The sequence below is a fragment of the Xenopus laevis genome, chromosome 1S (assembly GCF_017654675.1).
Source record: "Xenopus laevis strain J_2021 chromosome 1S, Xenopus_laevis_v10.1, whole genome shotgun sequence".
NCBI lineage: Eukaryota > Metazoa > Chordata > Amphibia > Anura > Pipidae > Xenopus > Xenopus laevis.
The window spans coordinates 97,998,344-98,017,980 of record NC_054372.1 but is presented as its reverse complement, the minus strand read 5'-3'; the positions used below and the strand labels follow the sequence as shown (position 1 = coordinate 98,017,980).

At 39.9% G+C, this 19,637-nt stretch overlaps 1 protein-coding gene and 1 long non-coding RNA gene across 2 annotated transcripts; both read right to left on the bottom strand.

The window, feature by feature from the left end:
• Positions 1-5,621: 5,621 nt before the first annotated feature.
• LOC121399386 lies at positions 5,622-8,561 on the bottom strand. Its single transcript, XR_005964990.1, has 2 exons — positions 7,509-8,561; positions 5,622-7,285 (listed from the first exon to the last, which is right to left on the bottom strand). It is a non-coding gene; the product is annotated as an uncharacterized LOC121399386 (long non-coding RNA).
• Positions 8,562-15,535: 6,974 nt separating this feature from the next.
• Positions 15,536-18,137, bottom strand: LOC121399384 (cyclin-O protein B-like; the record flags this gene model as incomplete). The annotated part of the gene is made up of 1 exon (XM_041579966.1): positions 15,536-18,137. A coding segment is annotated over exon 1 (1,248 nt), but the record flags the coding sequence as incomplete, so codon positions are not given.
• Positions 18,138-19,637: the final 1,500 nt, after the last annotated feature.

The window sequence follows — 19,637 nt, the reverse complement described above, 5'->3', positions numbered from 1 at the left end:
CATGACAGTATCCCTTTAATGAAATCTCAGGTGCCTTCTAATATGCTGTTGTATTGGTGCAGAGAGTGCACAATTGCTTATAAGATATACAACTATGTGTGTATGTTTGGTTATTTATGTGTGTTGCAGGGGGCATAGAAAGACCAGAGGAAGGTAGGAGATATAGAAAATACAGGATCCCTTATCCGGAAACCCAATATCCAGAAAGCTCCGAATTAAGGAATGGCTGTCTCCCATAGACTCCATTTTATCCAACAATCCACATTTTTAAAAATGATTTCCTTTTTCTCTGTAATAATAAAACAGTTGCTTGTACTTGATCCCAACTAAGAGATAATTAATCCTTATTGGAAGCAAAACCAGCCTGTTGGGTTTATTTAATGTTTAAATGAATTTCTAGTAGACATAAGGCATGAAGACCCAAATTACAGAAAAATCCATTATCCGGAAACCCCCAGGTCCCGAGCATTCTCGATAACAGGTCCCATACCTGTATATGCTAACTAATCTTCATAACAGGGACCTATTCACTGCAGGATTTATTTATTGCTAAAAGAAACCATTTGTTTTGTTATGTCCCCTAAACTACCATTTGTCTAATCACTGTCTCACTTTATATCATTGCACTTCATGTGTGCAATTGATCAGTGTGCGGATATTAGAAGTCACCTTGAAATTCCATGACCTGAATAAAAGCATTCTGCCTTTGGCCTTGTGCCTTTATATGACTGTGGAACTTCTCATGTTTCATATAATATACAATAGGGGGTACATTATTCCCTATATATGTGTCATACTGATATTGAAGGATACAGTTCACAGTATGTTGAAAGCACCATGACTACAGTATATGAAATATATCATTTCAGATGTTATAATTGTATAAAGTTTATAGTGTTTTTACTTCAGGCAAATGCGAACGGTGATCCACATGAAACAAAACATACAAAAAGTATTTGAAAACCCACCAAAATGTCAGTGACAAGTCAAGATTCCCTTTTCCAGAGACATACAGCTATCAGAACTATGCATGATCCTCTGGTATAAGAGACGAAGAAGGCCCTGTTAATTAGAGTTAATTAGAGCTCAACCTAAAGCTCTGCCTCTGTGTCTCTTCCCACAGCTTCCCTTTCTCTGCATATTTGTCTCTCCACTTAGACTCTGTTCTCTGCCTCTCCACACCCCTCTCTTCTTTCTCTCTAGCTGGAGTATACGTAAGAAGCATTTTCTCTGGAAATCATTTTTTTCAGTAACATTGCCTACTAGAAAACAACTTTCTCACTCCGTGTCATCTTCTTGATTATCACAAACTGCACATCATCTGAATCCAGGACAGTTTGTCCTGTTCAAATGGGTGTTTACTGAGAAATTTAACTCTCTGCATGCTAAAAATTGATACCAGTACCTGTTCTAAAGGAGAATTAAACCTTAAATCACCGGGGTGGGCCCTTGTGTAAGCAAGAGAGGAAGCTGAGGGTAGTGCAATGCCATTATCTTCTTTCTATCACAGGAATTCCTTGTAGTACAACCTAGTGTAAATATGTGCTCACCATACGTTGGTGAAGGAAAAATGTATTGTATCCATCAAATGTGGTCATAGCCTGCCATCTTCCTCTAAAGATGAATGGAAATTGTTGATGTTCTTTTATCCTTATACAACCATACATAACTATTGGGCAGAACAACGTGTAAGCCTTCTGCTTTCAGTTCTAATGGCCTCTGACCTTCCATGATTAGTAGTGATTATCAAAACACTTTGTTGGCTCTAAGGCAAAATCTTTGATCTCAACCCCTGGAAGTACAGGTGTGGGGCCTGTTATTCAGAATGCTCGGGACCTGGGGTTTTCCGGATAATGGGTCTTTCTGAAATTTGGATCTTCATGTCTTAAGTCCTACTAGAAAACCATGTAAGCATTATAAATAAATAAACCCAATAGTCTGCTTCCAATAAGGATTCATTATATCTTAGTTTGGATCAAGTACAAGCTACTGTTTTATTATTACAGTGAAAAAGGAAATCATTTTTTAAAAATGTGGAGACTGCCTTTATGTTATTCAGAGCTTTCTGGATAACGGGTTTCTGAATAATGAATCCTATACCTGTATTGTGATGTGATGTTTATATAAGCAGGGTAGGTTGAGATGTCTCAGTGGAGTGAATTATAATGCAATGGGAGCTTTCTCAGACCCTCTAAATTGTCAGGTATGGTACAGTACATTATTTTTTGTACAGTACATTATTTTGGTATTCAGGCAATACATCCTTGTCTCCATATTTGCATAGAAAGTTTGAATTGTGAACATATTGTGACATACTATATGAAACCAGCATACAAAAGCAGGTAGGGCACAGCCTTCCTTTCCCTTAGCAGGTTGCCATATATTGTATAATTCTTTTGCATGCATGAATAGCAACATTCTTTCTCTCTAAGGGGCAAATTCACTAAACCTCCGATAATTCGCCAGCGACTGCTTTGCGCAACACTTCGCCAGGCGTAGATTCGCCAGGACATTGCTAATTCACTAAAATCGGAAGTTGCGTCCAGAGCGCCGAACACTGGCGAAGAAGCGCTAGCATTACTGCAGCAAGTGAAGTGAAGTTTCATTTCAATGGACGTATATGTTGCAGCCAATACATTACACTACACAAGCCCTGGGAAACCTTAATAATATAACATAAAGTTTGTTATATTGCCCTACACATGAGCCCGTGTATAGTTATGTGCCATATGTTAGGAAATGTAGGGGGGAAGCCGGGTACCCCAGAAAAAATTTACGATCTTTTGCAGCCTATCACCTTAGTAAATCGGCAAAGTAAACAAAATGACGTCACGCTGGCGTTAGTTTTGCTAACGTTAGTCACCTTGCCCTTTAGTAAAATCTGCCCCATCTTTTGGGCAAAAAAATAACCATATGTAATAATTTAATGGTCATGTTTCTGCTGTTATCTATGAAAAAGAGCAAAGTGGAAAGGGAAAGCTTCCCTTTCACTTATTTTTTTCTTGCAAAAGGAAAATAGTTTACATGCTCCCTAAAATATCAGATCATACATATATTTTCACCTGCTCAGTCCCCTATGAATACAGGCAGTGTGCAGGGTGGTTGCCTAGGAAACACCCAATATAGTAAGGCCAAAGCATGAAAATCTTGAGGTAAGGAAACCAGTCAAACAAGATACCTTGGACATTTTGGATAGAATGAGCAGTCTAGTCTTGGGAAAGGGAGGTGCAAATTTACTGTGTTAGTGATGAGGGGTCAGGCTTTCAAAGAAGAAAGAGTCTTTTGTTGGTAATGTCTGTATAGGGAGAAGGATCTAATATGGGATGATTAGTAGTTATGCTCCCTGGACTACGTCCATTTTTGTGGCCACACCACCTAATAAACCATTTCAATTTTACAAAATTAGGCAGGTTATGACATTTGAACACATTTCTGTGGTTTTTATGTGTTTTTACAGTTTTGCTAATAAAGATGAATTTCCCTTTAAGCTGCAAGTCACAGTTTCCCCGAGAGACCTGCTTATTTAAATTGTTACAATCGCTTCTTTGCTTATCTTAAATTGTTACAAAGTATCCAAGTGCCTATTAAGTTAGAAACATTGTATCTTTCTGGCCTGTCCAGTGCAGGAGATCAAATAGAAAGTTGGGACATTTCAATAACAAATCCGGGACTGCGGGTTGAGCTGTCCAAATTAGGACTGTCCAGGGAAAAAGGGACAGTTTGGGAGGTATGCTTCAATATGGCCAAAGAAGAACATAAATGAGTTGCTTGTAGCTCTGTAGGTAAGGAAAAGTTGACCATGCACTAACAAACTTTGTGTAAGAAGAAAGTGTGTTGGCTGGTGTAGACAGTGTTTACTCAAGTGTTTGGAAGTGAATAGACAGTATGCAAAGTAGAAAGTTAAAACTAGCAGCCAGTTAACAGGCAGTTTCAAGACACAGTCAAAGACCAGGACCAGTAACATAAATATTTTTTTTTTTAAAAATAGTTTGTACTTAACAAAAGTTTGTGCAGTTTTTGAAGAGGAGCGCAAGCGGAGAATCTGTAAGTTAAATGTGTCTTGGTGTTTTTTCTCCTTATGAGGAAACTAATTTTTTTTTTTAAATCTTTTTTTTATGTTACTGGTCCTTTAATGACTCTTTATCTGTCCATGTGGGTGTCAGTTTGCGTTACCTGGTAAGTGCAGGGGGCACTAGCTCATCCATGAGCGAAACTGGCACATCTCCATCCTGTTACCCTTTCATCTTGATCAAATCAGTCTTTTGGTGGCTGCTTTTTAAAGTCAATGAAAAAAAATAAGTATGCTGTTAAAGTGGTGGTTCACCTTTAAGTTAAATTTTGTATATTATAGAATGCTCTGTTCCTGACAACTTTCCAACTGTTTTTTTTATATAGTTTTTAAATTATTTACCTTCCTCTTCTACTTATTTCCAGCTTTAAAATAGGGGTCTCTTACCCCAGCAGACAAAAAAAAACTATTGATCTTTGAAGTTACAATTGTATTATGATGATTTATACCTTACTTTGCTATTTAGTCCCTCTCCTAATCATATTCAAGTCTCTTATTCAAATCACTGTCTGGTTGGTAAGGTAAACACAATCCTAGCAACCAGACAGCTATTGAAATTCCAAATGGAAGAGCTGCTGAGCAAAAAGCTAAATAACTGAAAGACCAAAATATTAAAAAAATGAAAACCAACTGCAAATGGTCTCAGAGTATCAATGTCTAAATCACATCAAAATTTAATTTAAAGATGAACAACCCCTTGAAAGAGGTGGTTCGCCTTTAAGTTAAGTTTTAGTATGTTATAGAATGGCTAATTCTAACCAACTTTTCAATTGGTCTTCATTATTTATGTTTTATAGTATTATAGTACACATAAACTATGAATATCTTGTATATTATATCAGTTATAAACGGTGAGTTCTGATGTCATTTCTGTCACATGACTCACTGAAATGTGTGTATTATAATAAATAAAGTACCCCCAGTTGTAAAATATGAGGATATAGGAGGATATTAGAAGTAACCTCGGAGTTCCATGACCCGTATAGGCCTTCGGCCTCATGTTTTTACATGGTCATGAAACTCCTCAGTAACTTATAATATCCTTATAATTTACAAGAGGGGGTATTTTATTAACTATATATACTTCTTCTTCTGACTCTTTCCAGTGACCGCATCTAATAATCAAATGATCTGTAAGGCTACAAATGTATTGTTATTGCTATTTTGTTATTATTATCAACTTTCTATTTAGACCACCTACTATTCCTATTCCAATCTCTTATTCAAGCAATGAATGGTTGATAGGGTAATTTGGACCCTAGCAATGAGAGTGTGGAAACTGGAGAGCTGCTGAATAAAAAGCTAAATAACTCAAAAACCACAAATAATAAAAAATTATAACCAAATGCAAATTGTCTCAGAATGTCACTCTCTACGTCATACTAAAATTTAACGGTGAACTACCCCTTTAAGACCTAACTGCAAAGCCCTATGTAAAGGGAGTATGCTTTTTATTGACTCAAGCATTTTTAGTGTTTAATTATGAAGTGCTCACACTTAGAAATCCTATTTTTTGGCAAGGGTGATGAAATGAAAAGGCAGGTATACAATATACAATAAATAATCAGGAACACAAACTTACTTTATTCATTTTTCATGTTTCTTTATACAAAATAAGCAAATGGGAAGCTTCAAAGCCTCTTAAACTATAATACAGCAAATGGGTGTCTTGTCCTATCATCTCTTCTTCCACTTATTTATCCTGATTTTTTTTTTGTTAAAGAGAGACTATAGATTTTCACATTTTGATCAGGTTCATTGGGATTCCATTAAGCCATTGACAGGAAGAGTTACACTGGTGAAAGAGATCACTAGATGGCACCCTACAACAGTACTGCAGCTTTATATCTATCATTGAGGTAATGTATCAACTGAACCAGATGATGACAGCTAAGGATTTAATCAATACAAAAAAAACTTGACGTAAGCTCAGTAGACAGAAAATTCAATCGTTTCTGCTGGTCCCGTATTTTCTTAGACATAGGAAAGCACGCAGTATGGAAAGAATAACAGTTCCACCTAAACACCCAATAAACAGAAATTATCTTTTGTAGTATGATCATTATGTGAAATGCTTCCAAAAGAACAAAACTTAGAGAAGACAGTAACTAAATCAATGACTTAGAAATGGCTTACGTGTAAATACAAAATAGGTTTTAATGGGGTGGCAGGCAGCGTTAAGGACATTTCTGAAATGAATGCTTCCCTGTTAATTTTAACATTGTCTTGAGCTTAGACACAAAACCCCTGTAACCATTTTTTATTATCATTCTTAAAAATACATGTTCAATGTGAAATAAATACAAAATATTTGAACTCGATTGTTCTAGTGAAACGCCTCCTTTTGGGTTTCTGGTCCAGAAAATGTTATACGTGGTACCATGTAGAGTTTGTTGTTTTAGGCTTTCTCCTGGTTCTCAAGCTGGGTAGGGAGGCAGCTTCATAATAAATAGTCATGAAGGTGTGTTTTGGTTTTGGTGCCATGTTGGTCCCATTTATCTTCCCTCTTTCCGATAACTGGACTTGTGGCTCCGGTGCTACAGGACAAGGAGAGCTTGTACAGATTGCAGTTTCTCTTCTGCTGTCATACAAATGGCTTTTGGTTTAGTGTCGTTCTTGGTTTTGGTTTTTAATCACCCCAGATTGCCCACTCCTACGTTGATTCAGCCATCGCTCAGCAAGGAGAAAATGTACCACGGAACTGAATCATTTCCAAGGTTGGTTGGGCCTGTCTGTTGGAATCAGGCGTACAAGCACCCAATTGTTGAGTGAAGAGTAGAAGGAAAGAGACAGAATGACTTCTGGTCAACTAAAGAGATCATTTCAACAAGTCAACAAGTGTCTTTTATTACCATACAGTGGCTTCATTAATGTCAAGGTTCTGATGGGGCAGAGGACCACTAAAGCCACTATTGTTAGACATAGAAAAGGGAGGACTAGGACCACCAGTGAAGACTTCACCAGAAATAGGATGGAGGGGGCCAGTCATACCCGGCTCAGGACTGGGAGTGTCAGGATGGGAAATCATGTCCACATATCTTTGGTTTTCTGAAGGGTGGTGTCCAGAAAGCTGAGATTCTAAAGGACCTAAAGGGGTTGAACCAGGTCCAGAATTCTGTAGATAGCTAGAGTCTGCTGGGGACTGTGTCTGGGAAGATGGTGGTCCATGAGGAAAAAAGTCATAATTTCCACTTCCATAATAATCTCCTTGATAATCTAAAAAAGGGAAAATAAATATAACAGTGAGCAACACTGTGAGTCATGTCAACGTGAACATTAATGTATGTCGAATCATAGCAAAAGAATGACAAATGCAAATAGTTATTTTGTTAACGTCTTCTATCACCCCCCATTACAAGACCACATTAATATCAATTGGCAAAAAAAGCCCATTTACAGTTATTCTCTACTGGTAGCCTTGGCAGAGAACCTCTATTACCTTAATAGGCACTGATGCTCTGGGGAAGGAATGTCTTTGTCTTTTCTCACTCTTAGAGCTCTACGTAACCCTCACAGTTTAACCACAGAGTACAATTTGGATCTAGCATGAAACTGATTGCCCAAGTCACCTGTGTATACGGCTGGTTCAACATATACGTTTGATTTGTTTTTATTTTATAACAGGAGGCAATGTAAATGAGCTCTCTCGTGCAGTTGTACACAGGAGACAATAAAAGTAGCACAATTAAAAAGGAGAGAAAAAAATGAAAGCGCAATGTAAAAAAATTGAAAATCCTTAAAAAGTCCAAAACTTGTTTTGCATTAATTAATAAACAAGAGAGTACGTGAGAAAATATTTTTAAAACTGCGAGAAAAAAAAGATGAAATAGATGAAATTGAGAAAGTGAGAAGTCAGTGTGCTTCAGGGAAAGTCTGGTTTTCCAGCAGATTTACTTATTCAGTGCTTACATTAATAACTCAGATATAATGAGGGGGGGGGGTAAGAACTAATACATGTCCTGATACTCAGCAATATATATTTTTTGTTTATGTCTAGCTTCAATACTAAATTAACATATGTGAAACTGATAGTACTGAAAATGGACTTATTTTTAAATTACTTCAATGGAAATATTGTCCTAAGATTTGTTTATAGAAACTATAGAGCTGGAAATTAGCTAAAAAAATTAGACAAATGATCTAAAAAAAACCTCTGCTTTCCAGAGTAAAGGTTATAGATTGATAAAGTTGCCATTTTTCTACTCAAGTGAAGTAAGCCTGTCTCTATGGCACCAGGCCATCCTGAGTCAATGTTCTTCTGCCCTAATTAATGCTAAATAATAAGCCAAATATACAAATAAATCACACAGGCAGCAGAATAAAACCCATTTGTAAGTGTGGCAAAGCATTAAGTGTGCAGGGGTTGGAGGGAGGGAGGGAGGAGCGATTACAAGGCTGCAGGAGGGAGCAGATGGGAAAATAATTACTTTTTCCAACATTTTTTTCCTCATTTGAAAAAATTATATTTTTACAATCAGAGATAAAAGGAAAAGGTTTTCAATATATATATATATATATATATATATATATATATATATATATATATATATATATATATATATATATATATTATACATAGAAACATATACAGTATGTATATTTTCTTTGAATGTCCAAGGGTGAAATAAATTGCCAACAATATCCTTTTACTTGTGAAAGCTGAAGGCAAAGTCACATAACACTGTCTAAGAATCCACCGATTACTCTAGTATCTTTTTAATTGAATGTGTAACTAAATCACTTATAGAATAAGAAATAAAGGGGTTTATTTGGATTCCTTTGTTTCCCCCTTCTGCTCCGAATAAGAAAGGACTGATTCTGTAATCTCTTGACACGCAGATCTATTGAGGGCACTGAATGCACAGTTCTTGGTAAACACACATCCCCATTCACACGGCTCAAAGACACAAGACACATCCAATTTGTAAGGGTAAGGCCACACTGGGCAGCGACTAATCGGCTCATCTTTGCGGCGACCAATTTCCCCAAACGCCTTCCCTCACTCTGCGCTGGCTAAAATGCGCTAATCACACACAGCGATTCATTTTCCAAAATTGCCTCGTGAGGAAACTTCCCGCGACATTGGAAAATGAATTGCCGCATGTGATTAGTGCCGCCGATTTTTCATTTTAGCCAGCGCAAAGCGAGGGAAGGCGTTTGGGGAGATTGGTCACCGCAAAGACGAGGCGATTAGTCTCCAGGCGACTAAATCTCCCCATAACGCCCAGTGTGGCCTTACCCTAACAGATGACAAAGGCAAGTTAGAAAGGGGTGCATGTGTGTGTCTGTGTGTGTGTAAGGAGCAAATATTGAGAAGGAGTGCAATCAGAGGAGCAAGCAGAAAGATGAAAAGGATGAAGAGAGAGAGACAAATGCATGCAGCTTTATAGACTTGTGAACATTTTGTAGTACAGTATACTGCGATATAAGTATATATCGTCACAAAACAAGAGTTTTTCCAACTTTTTCCCTTTCCTGACCCTAATTTGCATATAAAAATTAGGTTTCGGTTCGGTATTCTGCCGAATCTTTCACCAAGGATTCGGGGATTCTGCCGAATTCCAAATAGTTTATTCGGTGCATCCCTAATCTAAATGCACAGAATAGATCGTCATTTTAGGCAGTGTAATTACAGCTGCAGAACCCAAAGCAACCAATCAGATGTTTGTTTTAAATAAAGATGAAAATGTCTTCTGATTTGTTGCTTTTGATTATTACATGATTACATTAGTGGATATAGAGAGAATAATGTACCCCCTATTGTAAAATAAAGGGATGGATGTGTAATTGCAACACCCAGCATCCTTATAATCAGACAATTAGATGATTATTGTCTGTGGCAGCACTGAGTCTGTGCTCTGATCTTGCATTGCTGCCTTCTCTAGAAATCTCCCTGTTGCTGCTTCAAGTTCATTACAGCACCTAGTGTAGGGTGTTGTGTGCGGCCAAAGGGTATCAGCACTGCAGCATGGCATTACCCAGTGATGGGCAGAGGGTGGCAGCATAGCACTGCTAGATTGGCATATAAAGATTATTAATGGAGAATTCATTAACAGGGACACTGGAGTTTCACACATGAATCCATTGATATCAACTTCCCACCTGCTGCTGCCTGCCCTTGTGTCTGCTCTCTCCTCCATGTTTATACTATGGGACCCTATTATTTCTTTATCTGCTCCCCCATTTTGTTCTTTGTATTTCATGCCCCTAATAGTTCTCTTTTCATTGCCTACATTCTCTTTATTTGCTTTCTCTCCTCACAGTTTCTGTCCTTCTCCATTTTAAAATATCCTATAATATTTCTCCCCTGCCGTCTCCTCCCTTTTTTCCTCCCGTTTTTCTTTCCTTTGCAATGAAATGATAATATATAATCAGAACCTGTTGTGGTGATGTTTTATTCATCTGATCCTGCCAGTCTGTTCTGTGACTATAGGATTAGAAGGATATAGAATCAATGTAGAATGTACTATGTTGGCATTGCCTTTCATCTGAACAGCGTGGGTGTCTTATTTAAAAGCTACTCCTTATTTATACCCTGGAATTGGCACAATAGTCAGCATACAAGTACGGGACCTGTTATCCAGAATGCTCGGGACTTAGGTTTTCTGCTTTTTCTGTAATTTGAATTTCCATGCATGAAGTCTGCTATAAAATCATTTAAACACCATAATTCAGAGGTTTCCAGATAACAGATCCTATACCAGTACTAATTTAACATGCTCTGTAGAGAAAAAGGCATTGAATATGATGCTTTGTTCTAAATTGTATTGGACTGAGCCCATCATGCCATAAAGAAACCACAGCCCAAGGGCCACAACCTAACGTACTTTTTCCTTTTTCTTTCATATTATTTCCTTACGAGTTCTCATTTCATTGCATCTTTTTGTGTCTCCAAAGATGCCCCAGTAGGTCCCCATCTTCTTTTCTGCCGATTCACTGCACATGCTCTGTGCTGCTGTCACTTACTGAGCTTAGGGACCCACTCACAATATACAGTACACATAGAATATATATGTCACAATATAAGGCTGATTAGTAATGAATACAGATAATTACTACATGGCAGCACAGAAACCAGTGCAATTAGCATCAGAATATAATAATCAGCCCTGTAGCATCAGCTTATATTACAGGCCAACCTCATTTTCTACTTGAAAATTTGCGACAACCCCTAAGCTTCGCTTCTTAAGAGCCCACTGAGCATGTGAGTGTTGTAGACACTTTCCAAGATGGTGACCCCCTGTGACAAGTTTGAAGTTCTGGATCATTGCTGCTATTGAGAAGTTGAAACTTTAGGCTGGTGCAATAAATTCAGTATATAAAACATGGCATTTTTAGCCACATTCATTTTTAGGGTTTAGTTCTCCTTTAATGAAAGGCACTGTCCACTTGAGACATCATCCAAAAGGTGAGAGGAAGGTTTGGGGCTGATAAACTCTACTCTTATAAAGCTGATGTACATGGGAGCTTGTACAACACACAACTAGTAACATACAGTACTTCTCAGGCACTTCTCAGGCTTCAGTTTAAGCCTTTCCTTGCCAACATCTTAGATTCTAAATCATTGGTAAGGAAGTTACAGAATGCCAGAGACAGAGTCTACATTTCTAGACTCTTAGACTCTCTTTTTAGAAATAATACTTTCTGTTTGCTGTTCTAATGGTCCTTATTTACTAATGCTGGTGCAGGCTTACATCTTACCCTTTCCTACATTTAGATGAATACTGCATGGCTACACAGAAATCAGTGCAGTCTGCAGTGTTTATATTAATGGATTTCTAAATAATTGAAATTGAATATATGTTCAGAGTTAAAGGGGGTGAGGTGATAACCCTATACAGGGCTGTGCTTAGGTCTAGAACTAGGCTCCCAACGTCGGTGTGAGAAAATCTTACCCTGGTGGTCTAGTGGGGGGACGGCAGGGACGCCTGCCGCCCCCTCGGCGAGGACGCTCGCCGCACTGAGCAGGTTCACTGTAGCGCAGGTCTGTTAGGGTGCGCGCACGCGCCTCTTCCTGGGTTTATGCGCAGTGGCGCGAAATTCAAATGCTATTTAAAGGTACAGTTTTACTTTATGCATTGCCCGTGATAGGATTTTTGTTCCTGGTGCTTCTGAGCTTTGTGCTATATTCTGAACCTGTTTGATTCCTATTTTTGACCCCTGCCTGGCTATTTGACTATTCTGACTTCTGGATTCTGACCCTTGCCTGATTACTGACTACCGCCTCTGATTAACCCTCTGATTGACTCCCTGGTTTGACCCTTGCCTGTCTGATAACGTTTATTCTCTGCCTGCCTCGACCCGGCCTGATCTGACTACTCCTTTGCAGCAAGTTACTTGTTTGTTAACTACCTATTATTTACCTGCATTTTATTATATGTGTGTAAATAATACAGTAATTGCATTTGGAAGTTGGAGAGTCCATGTAAGGTTATTTATATATTTGGGGAAGAACGTGCACTCATCTTTGATCTGAAAGTGCCGCTAATGTCACTGCTAGGTGTTTTCTATTTAAAGGGGTTGGTGGCCTTCACACTTTTTTCATTTCAGTTGGTTTCAGATAGTTCACCAAAAATAAAGACCTTTTCCAATTACCTTCTATTTTCCATTTGTGACTGTTATTCTAAAATTGAAGTGTAAAGTTTCATTTTTCACCGTCTAAAGCAGCTCAGTGAGGGGGGTCACCGATGCATTAACTGTTAAGGGCCAGGGCACACACTGCTATTTCAGGAGATTAGTCGCCCATCGACAAATCGCTTCTTCTTCGGGCGACTAATCTCCCCAAACTGCCTTCCCACTAGCTAAAATGTAAATCAGTTGGATCGCTTTGACTTTCCGAAGTTTCCTCGTAAGGCAACTTTGGGCGACTTCTGAAAACAAAGCGTGCGAGTGCCATCCTGACGACGATTTAGATTCTAGAAGGCAGTTCGGGGAGATTTGTCGCACCAAAAAAGAAACGATTTCCTGAAATAGAGGGTTAAGTAAAATGTTAGGGGCATTTGCCTGGGTCTCATTCTAAAATTGCCGAATCGGCTGAAGATGGCGCCCATGAACTCTGATGCCTGAATCTGCACCGAGGGGTTATGAAAACGTTAGAGCCATTTGCCCTGGGTAACACTGGGGGGAGGAGGGAGCGGGGGCCTATGTAGAGTAGCTTTTTTTAACTTTAGGGCTGAATTCTCCTTTAAAGGTCTTAACTTTCTAGAGAGAAAACAAGGTTTATCAAGAGCTGAATTTATTAAAGTTTTGTCTTTTTAAAATGTTTGTGCTAAAATATAAAATAATACTGGCTTTTGTGCAGATTTTTGCATCGTGCACAGTTTCGTGTCAGAAGCCACACTTGTGTCTCAGTACTACTGGCCATGGGGCTATAAGGACCGACTGGTGTTCTCTCCAATGCAATGTGTACCATTAACCCTAACATTATATCAGTGATGGCCATCTGGCCGCCTTCAGCAATCGTTGAAGAAGCATTGATAAATATGGAAGGGCGAATGTTTCAAGTTCCTTTTTTGAACAGCTAAAGAGTGACAGGTGGCGCAGTGTTGCCTTTATACAGTATTGCTTCCCCCACCTTGACATTACTGTAATTTTATTTCATCTCCATGTCATTGCTTGTTCCAGCCGTATCCTTCACCATGATGCCGTCCCTTCACCCATCTCGGCCAGTGACTTCCAAACTCCCAAAACTGGGGAAGCCGGTTCTTGCAGAGATAATCGACCCAACAAGGTGAGCCTGGTGATGTTCCTGCTATAGTTCTATGCTTTATTGTGCTGTCTATTTAGTTATTGTTGGGGTGCTGGGGTTTCTTACTTACATTTGTGTGTCCACTCCCCATACAGGGCCAGGGACTGAATTGTAATATACGCAATAAAAAGTACCAATAACGACAACCACAGATTGTTTTTTGGCTGCTGCTGTCAGTGACCCCTGGCAATCAGGGAGTATTTTAGTTGCAGGCTTGAAAGAAGCAGAATAAGATGGCTAATGATTCAAAAACCAGTGAAAAATTAATTGAAAACCAATTGAAAAGTTGCTTACAATAGATCATTATAGGGGTTGTTCACCTCTAAAGTAAGTTTTAGTGATGTAGAGGGTGATATTCCGAAACAACTTTTTAATTGGTTTTCATTTTTTATAGGTTTGTGTTATTTAGCTCTCCAGTCTGCAATTTCAGCAATCTCGTTGCTTGGGTCCAAATTACCCTAGCAACCATGCAGCATGGATAAGAGACTGGAATCTGAATAGGAATATGAATATGAATAGCTTGCAGGGTTTTACCTAAAACACATATAACCTTGCTGGGTGTTGTGCTACAACCTAAGGGTATGGGCAGGGGAGTATCTATCAGCTAAGAGAGTTCGATGTGGTACAGCAAATAAGAATACAGGTATAGGATCCGTTGTCTGGAAACCCATTATGCAGAAAGCTCCGAATTATTGGATGTCTATCTCACATAGACTAACATTTAAATCAAATAATTCTAATTATTAAAAACAATTTCCTTTTTCTCTGTAATAATAAAACAGTACCTTGTAGTTGATCCAAACTAAGATATAATTAATCCTTATTGGAAGCAAAACCAGCCTATTGGTTTTATTTACAGTTTACACAATTTTCTAGTAGAATTATTATGGTAAGATCTCTTATCCCGAAAACCCCAGGTCCAGAGCATTCTGGATAACAGGTCCCATACCTGTACAGGTTTTCCAGCAATAGACTGCTGATCAGCAGCATGTTATTGTGCGGTGCAATAAATGCAATAAAATGGTGGCCCTCGTTTCCTTGAGTTCCTTTGTTTGGGACCTCTGAGCAACTGCCTGTCCTGACCTTTTTATTTTCTTTTATTAATCAACACAGTAGGATATAAGCACCAGTCACAGCTCTGCCTTAACACAGGGAAAAAGCTTTATCCAACAGTACCCAATCCTTAAATAAAGACACGGACAACTGTTCTGAGGTGAATCTGTGATGGTCACAGCTTTATTGTATTTCAGTAATAAGTGTCCCAACAGAACCCACAAAGGGCTGTTTGATCCAAAGGAAGGCAAAAAACCTCACTAGAGGAAAAAATTCCTTCCTGACTCCTTAACGGCAATCGGAATTACTCCCAGGATCAAAATGCCCTATTCAGCTTTACCAAAATACATGTATGACTGTATGTCAGTAAGGGGATGTGTGTCTATGTGGTGCATGTATGGCTACCAGTTTGGAAATGTAGGAATGTATGGGTGACTGTAAGGGTGGTTGTATAATTATGTAGGAATGTATGGGTGCCTGTAAGGGTGGTTGGATGGATATGTAGGAATGTATGGGTGCCTGTGAGGGTGGTTGTATGGATATGTAAGAATGTATGGGTGCCTGTAAGGGTGATTGTATGGATATGAAGGAATGTATGGGTGCCTGTAAGGGTGGTTGTATGGATATGTAGGAATGTATGGGTGCCTGTAAGGGTGGTTGTATGGATATGTAGGAATGTATGGGTGCCTGTAAGGGTGGTTGTATGGATATGTAGGAATGTATGGGTGCCTGTAAGGGTGGTTGTAAGGATATGTAGGAATGTATGGGTGCATGTGAGGGTGGTAGTATGGATATGTGGGAATGTATGGGTGCATGTTTTGCAAACCTACCCCTTGATGATAGATGGAAAGGCCAGATCCCTGGGCCATTTCCAAGGGGTCAGAACCCTGTTCCTGCCTGGATGTTTCTGCCTCACCACCTTCGGGTTCTTTCTGGGAGGCGCTTGTCTCTGTCTCCTCTGCTGTTCTTCTTGGAAACACTGCTGGAAGCAGCATGTGTAAAAAGCTCTGCCTGGATGATACCAGAGCGATGATCTTCCCGACACACTCTTCCATTACGTGATCTGGGTATTCAGCGGGATCCACGTTGATGGGTTTGCCTGAAGGGTAGAATTTTATGGCTACTTTCAGGCAGCACAGAGCCATCATGGAGGGTGCATAAGTATAAAACTCATGATGGTGGGTCAGGCTCAGTGCGGCGATGCCTCTAGCAGCAGTCAGGGCAATGGCTTCCTTTGTCTGCTGGGCAGCTACAGGCTTCTGGCTGGCTACTCTCCGGAGGGTGAAATGCTCCAAGAAGTCATCGATGGTCGGTGCTGACAGTTCAAAAAGCAATCTGCAAATGATGATTCGCTCCAGTTGGTTCATTTCCTTCTTTGTAATGGTGGCATCAAAGAGTTTTAGGCAATTCCATAGGCTGAATTGCCGTTTGTCCACTAACTTGTAGGCTATATTGAAGCAAGTGGCTCCTACTCTGTTCAGGTCGGTGGTCTTGATGGGAGCAGTGCGGGCAAGAAACCGCTCCAGAAGGTTGACAGTCAAGCACAGAGACCTAAAGTCCAACTTCAGGCGTCTGTGTATGAAGACAAGCAGGCTGGTGAACTCATACCATGACGCCAAAGTGATTTCTGGCTGACTTTGTAGAAAGTTCAAAGCCATAAATCTCTCTTCAAGGCTTTTGTTGTACATGTAGGCGTCTTCCCCATACTCCTTGAAGGTCTCTAGGCCAATGCCTATGTGAGCTAAGGTGTTCCAAGGCTCATTTTGAAGTGCTGGGTCCCCAGCTGAAGGGTGGCACGTCCCTCGTTGATCACCCTGGTGCCTCACCCTTTTGGGATCATGGCAGCACCCAGGGGAAAGTTGTTCTTCTTCGTTGATCTGTCGTCTTCGCTTCCTCGCTTTTGAAATCTCCATGCTCACAATCTCTCTCTTTTTCGCTATCTCTCTCTCTCACTCTCTCTCTCACTCCTCTCCAACTGTCTCTTAAGACTGTTGGTACTAAGCGTCTGTTACTCCTAAGTCACCTCTGCTGCGCTCTGATTGGCTGGGCCAGCACACACTCTGATTGGTTGGGCCGGCGAAAACCGTTAGGTGCCTATGTCCAGTGCAAACCCATAGCTTGTGTTTGTCAGTATCCACTATTTCTTTTATTAAAGTGTTTTGTGAGATACAGAAAATGGTACGACTAACTAACTGCCTAAAGTTCCCCTAACTTGACATGATAGCTCTCATTACGTAGGTATTTGCCATGTAGCTGAGTGCAAACTATTGGTTTTAAAGGGGACCTGTAGTGTCAAGTACACCAACATGCCATTACATATACACCTCTAAAGGAATGTGCTTTAAAAATGTGCATTTCTTACTGCTTTCATAAATAATTCCCCCAAATCTAACTTGAGCCAGCCAACCAACATCTGTACCTTCTGCTGGCTGCTTTCCATGGCTGAATAGGGGAATCCAAGGCTGCCAGCACTTTGCACAGCAAACAGCAGTTAGGTTGACCTGTCAGTTGACTGCAGCATATCTTTCCCTGTGTGAAGGCAGGGGAGCTGTGATTGGCTACCCACACACAACAGAAGCTTTGGTTGGCTACCCCTGATTCCTACTGTGTTTCTGGGATGAGACTGGTACGAGGTGCCCGTCACTATTGGGAGCTCCAGTATAAGTGTCATGTAAGAGATGGAGTGGCTTCTCTTGTACTTGTCATTTTACACAGGAAGACCTCTGTGCATAGAACATGATTGCCTTCTCCAAAAGCAAAGCCCAGAACTCCCAGACTTATAGTATCTTTATCATTTGCAGTACAGGGGATTTCTTTAATATTATAAAACATTTGAGTTGCTCATTGTTCCCTGACCTGTATGAGTCGGCCTGCAGCCTTTTGCCTTTACATGGTCACAGAACATGTCAGTGAGGCTCATTTATTAAAAGTGGGCAAAACCGCAATAACTCATGGCAAACAATTCAACTTTGTAGGGTGCATTTTATTGATTCCTGAATGTGCCTTTTTGGAAGCTGCCACATTGGCTGCTGTGATATCTATAATGTTTTCCGCAGACTAGAGGGAACTGGCATCTAGTGGGCAGTTGAAAACAGTGCCATCTTGGCTAGTGACTCGGATATATATGATCAAGGAATCTCTGAAACATGGGGATACAAGAGTTTTTTCTAAACAAGGAGAGCATGCTTTAAAGGGGGGGTTAGCTTTAAGTTAACTTTTAGTATGTTATATAATGGCCAATTCTAAGCAATGTTTCAATTGATATTTATTATTTATAGCATTTTAGTTATTTGCCTTTTTCTTCTGACTTTTTCCAGCATTCAAATAGGGGTCACTGATCCCATCCAAAAATCAAATGCTCAGTAAGGCTACAAATGTATTTTTATTACTTCTCGCATTCTATTCAGACCCTATCCTATTCAAATTCCAGTCCATTCCAGTTATCTCAAACAACTCCTTTAAGTAGAAATTGATTTGTATAACAGAAACACTGTGTGGGATACAACTTTTATGGCCTTGTTAATAAGTGTTACTTTGTCTCACCAGCCAAACTATCTGACAGTTCCAGCCCCATTCTTGCGACACCATTTTGGGTTACTATACACACTATCCCTCACTTACGACCCCTAATTGCTTTCTGGCATTATTCACATAACAAAAGGCAGCAGTCCCAGTGGCTGTAGGGCAATATACTGATAGCTGCCTGGGCAGCGCCGGATTAGCTGGGCGGGCACCCCTAGGTTGTGCGCTCCGCGCGGTCCTAGCGCCCGCCCGCACTACCACACGCTGGTGCCGTCCTAGGCCTGGGCCTATGTGGCCTTGCCACAAATCCGGGCCTGTGCCTGGGAAGGAACCTGAGTGGGTGTAACATTTAGACACACCAGCAATATAGTACAGTAACTGCTGTGTGCACGTTACTCCTTCACAGTCCAGCAATAAAGTACCCCTGACCCCAGTAATCCCTGGAACTGCAACATCTGGCCACTTGGGACTTTGGTCGATTAACACTTTACTCCACTCAGCGAGCAAATGAAGCCACAGCATCTGCACACAAGAGCTTTTCATCTAAATTAGGGATGCACTAAATCCAGGATTCGTTTCTGGATTCGGCCATGATTCAGCCTTTTTCAGCAGGTTTCAGATTTGCCCGAATTCTTGTGCCTGGCCAAACTGATTCATAATTTGCATATATAAATTAGGGGTGGGTAGGGAAATTACGTGACTTTTCGTCACAAAACAAGAGTTTTTCCAACTTTTTCCCTTTCCTGACCCTAATTTGCATATAAAAATTAGGTTTCGGTTCGGTATTCTGCCGAATCTTTCACCAAGGATTCGGGGATTCTGCCGAATTCCAAATAGTTTATTCGGTGCATCCCTAATCTAAATGCACAGAATTGTACACATACACTGTTAACAGTGTGACATGACAAATAAACATATAAAGCTAGAGCTACTAACAGTTACGTCTAGTATGAGGCATACCAGGAGGGCATCTGTAGGACCACCTTCTCTGGAACAAAAAACACTGCCATCTTATATTTTAACAATTTTTCCCTATTCATAACATTGGCATCAAGCATCATTTTTACTGGTCAGCTGGTGAAATATTGGCCAGGTGGCAACCCTAGACATCGGGTGTACAAATGAATTAACAGCTAGGCTCTACTACCAAACCTATGTTTGAAGCTGAACAGTCTTATACCAAAAGCTAAAAGTAAAATAATTAAAAAATAAATATATAGTAAAATAAATAGTTTGATCGTGTTC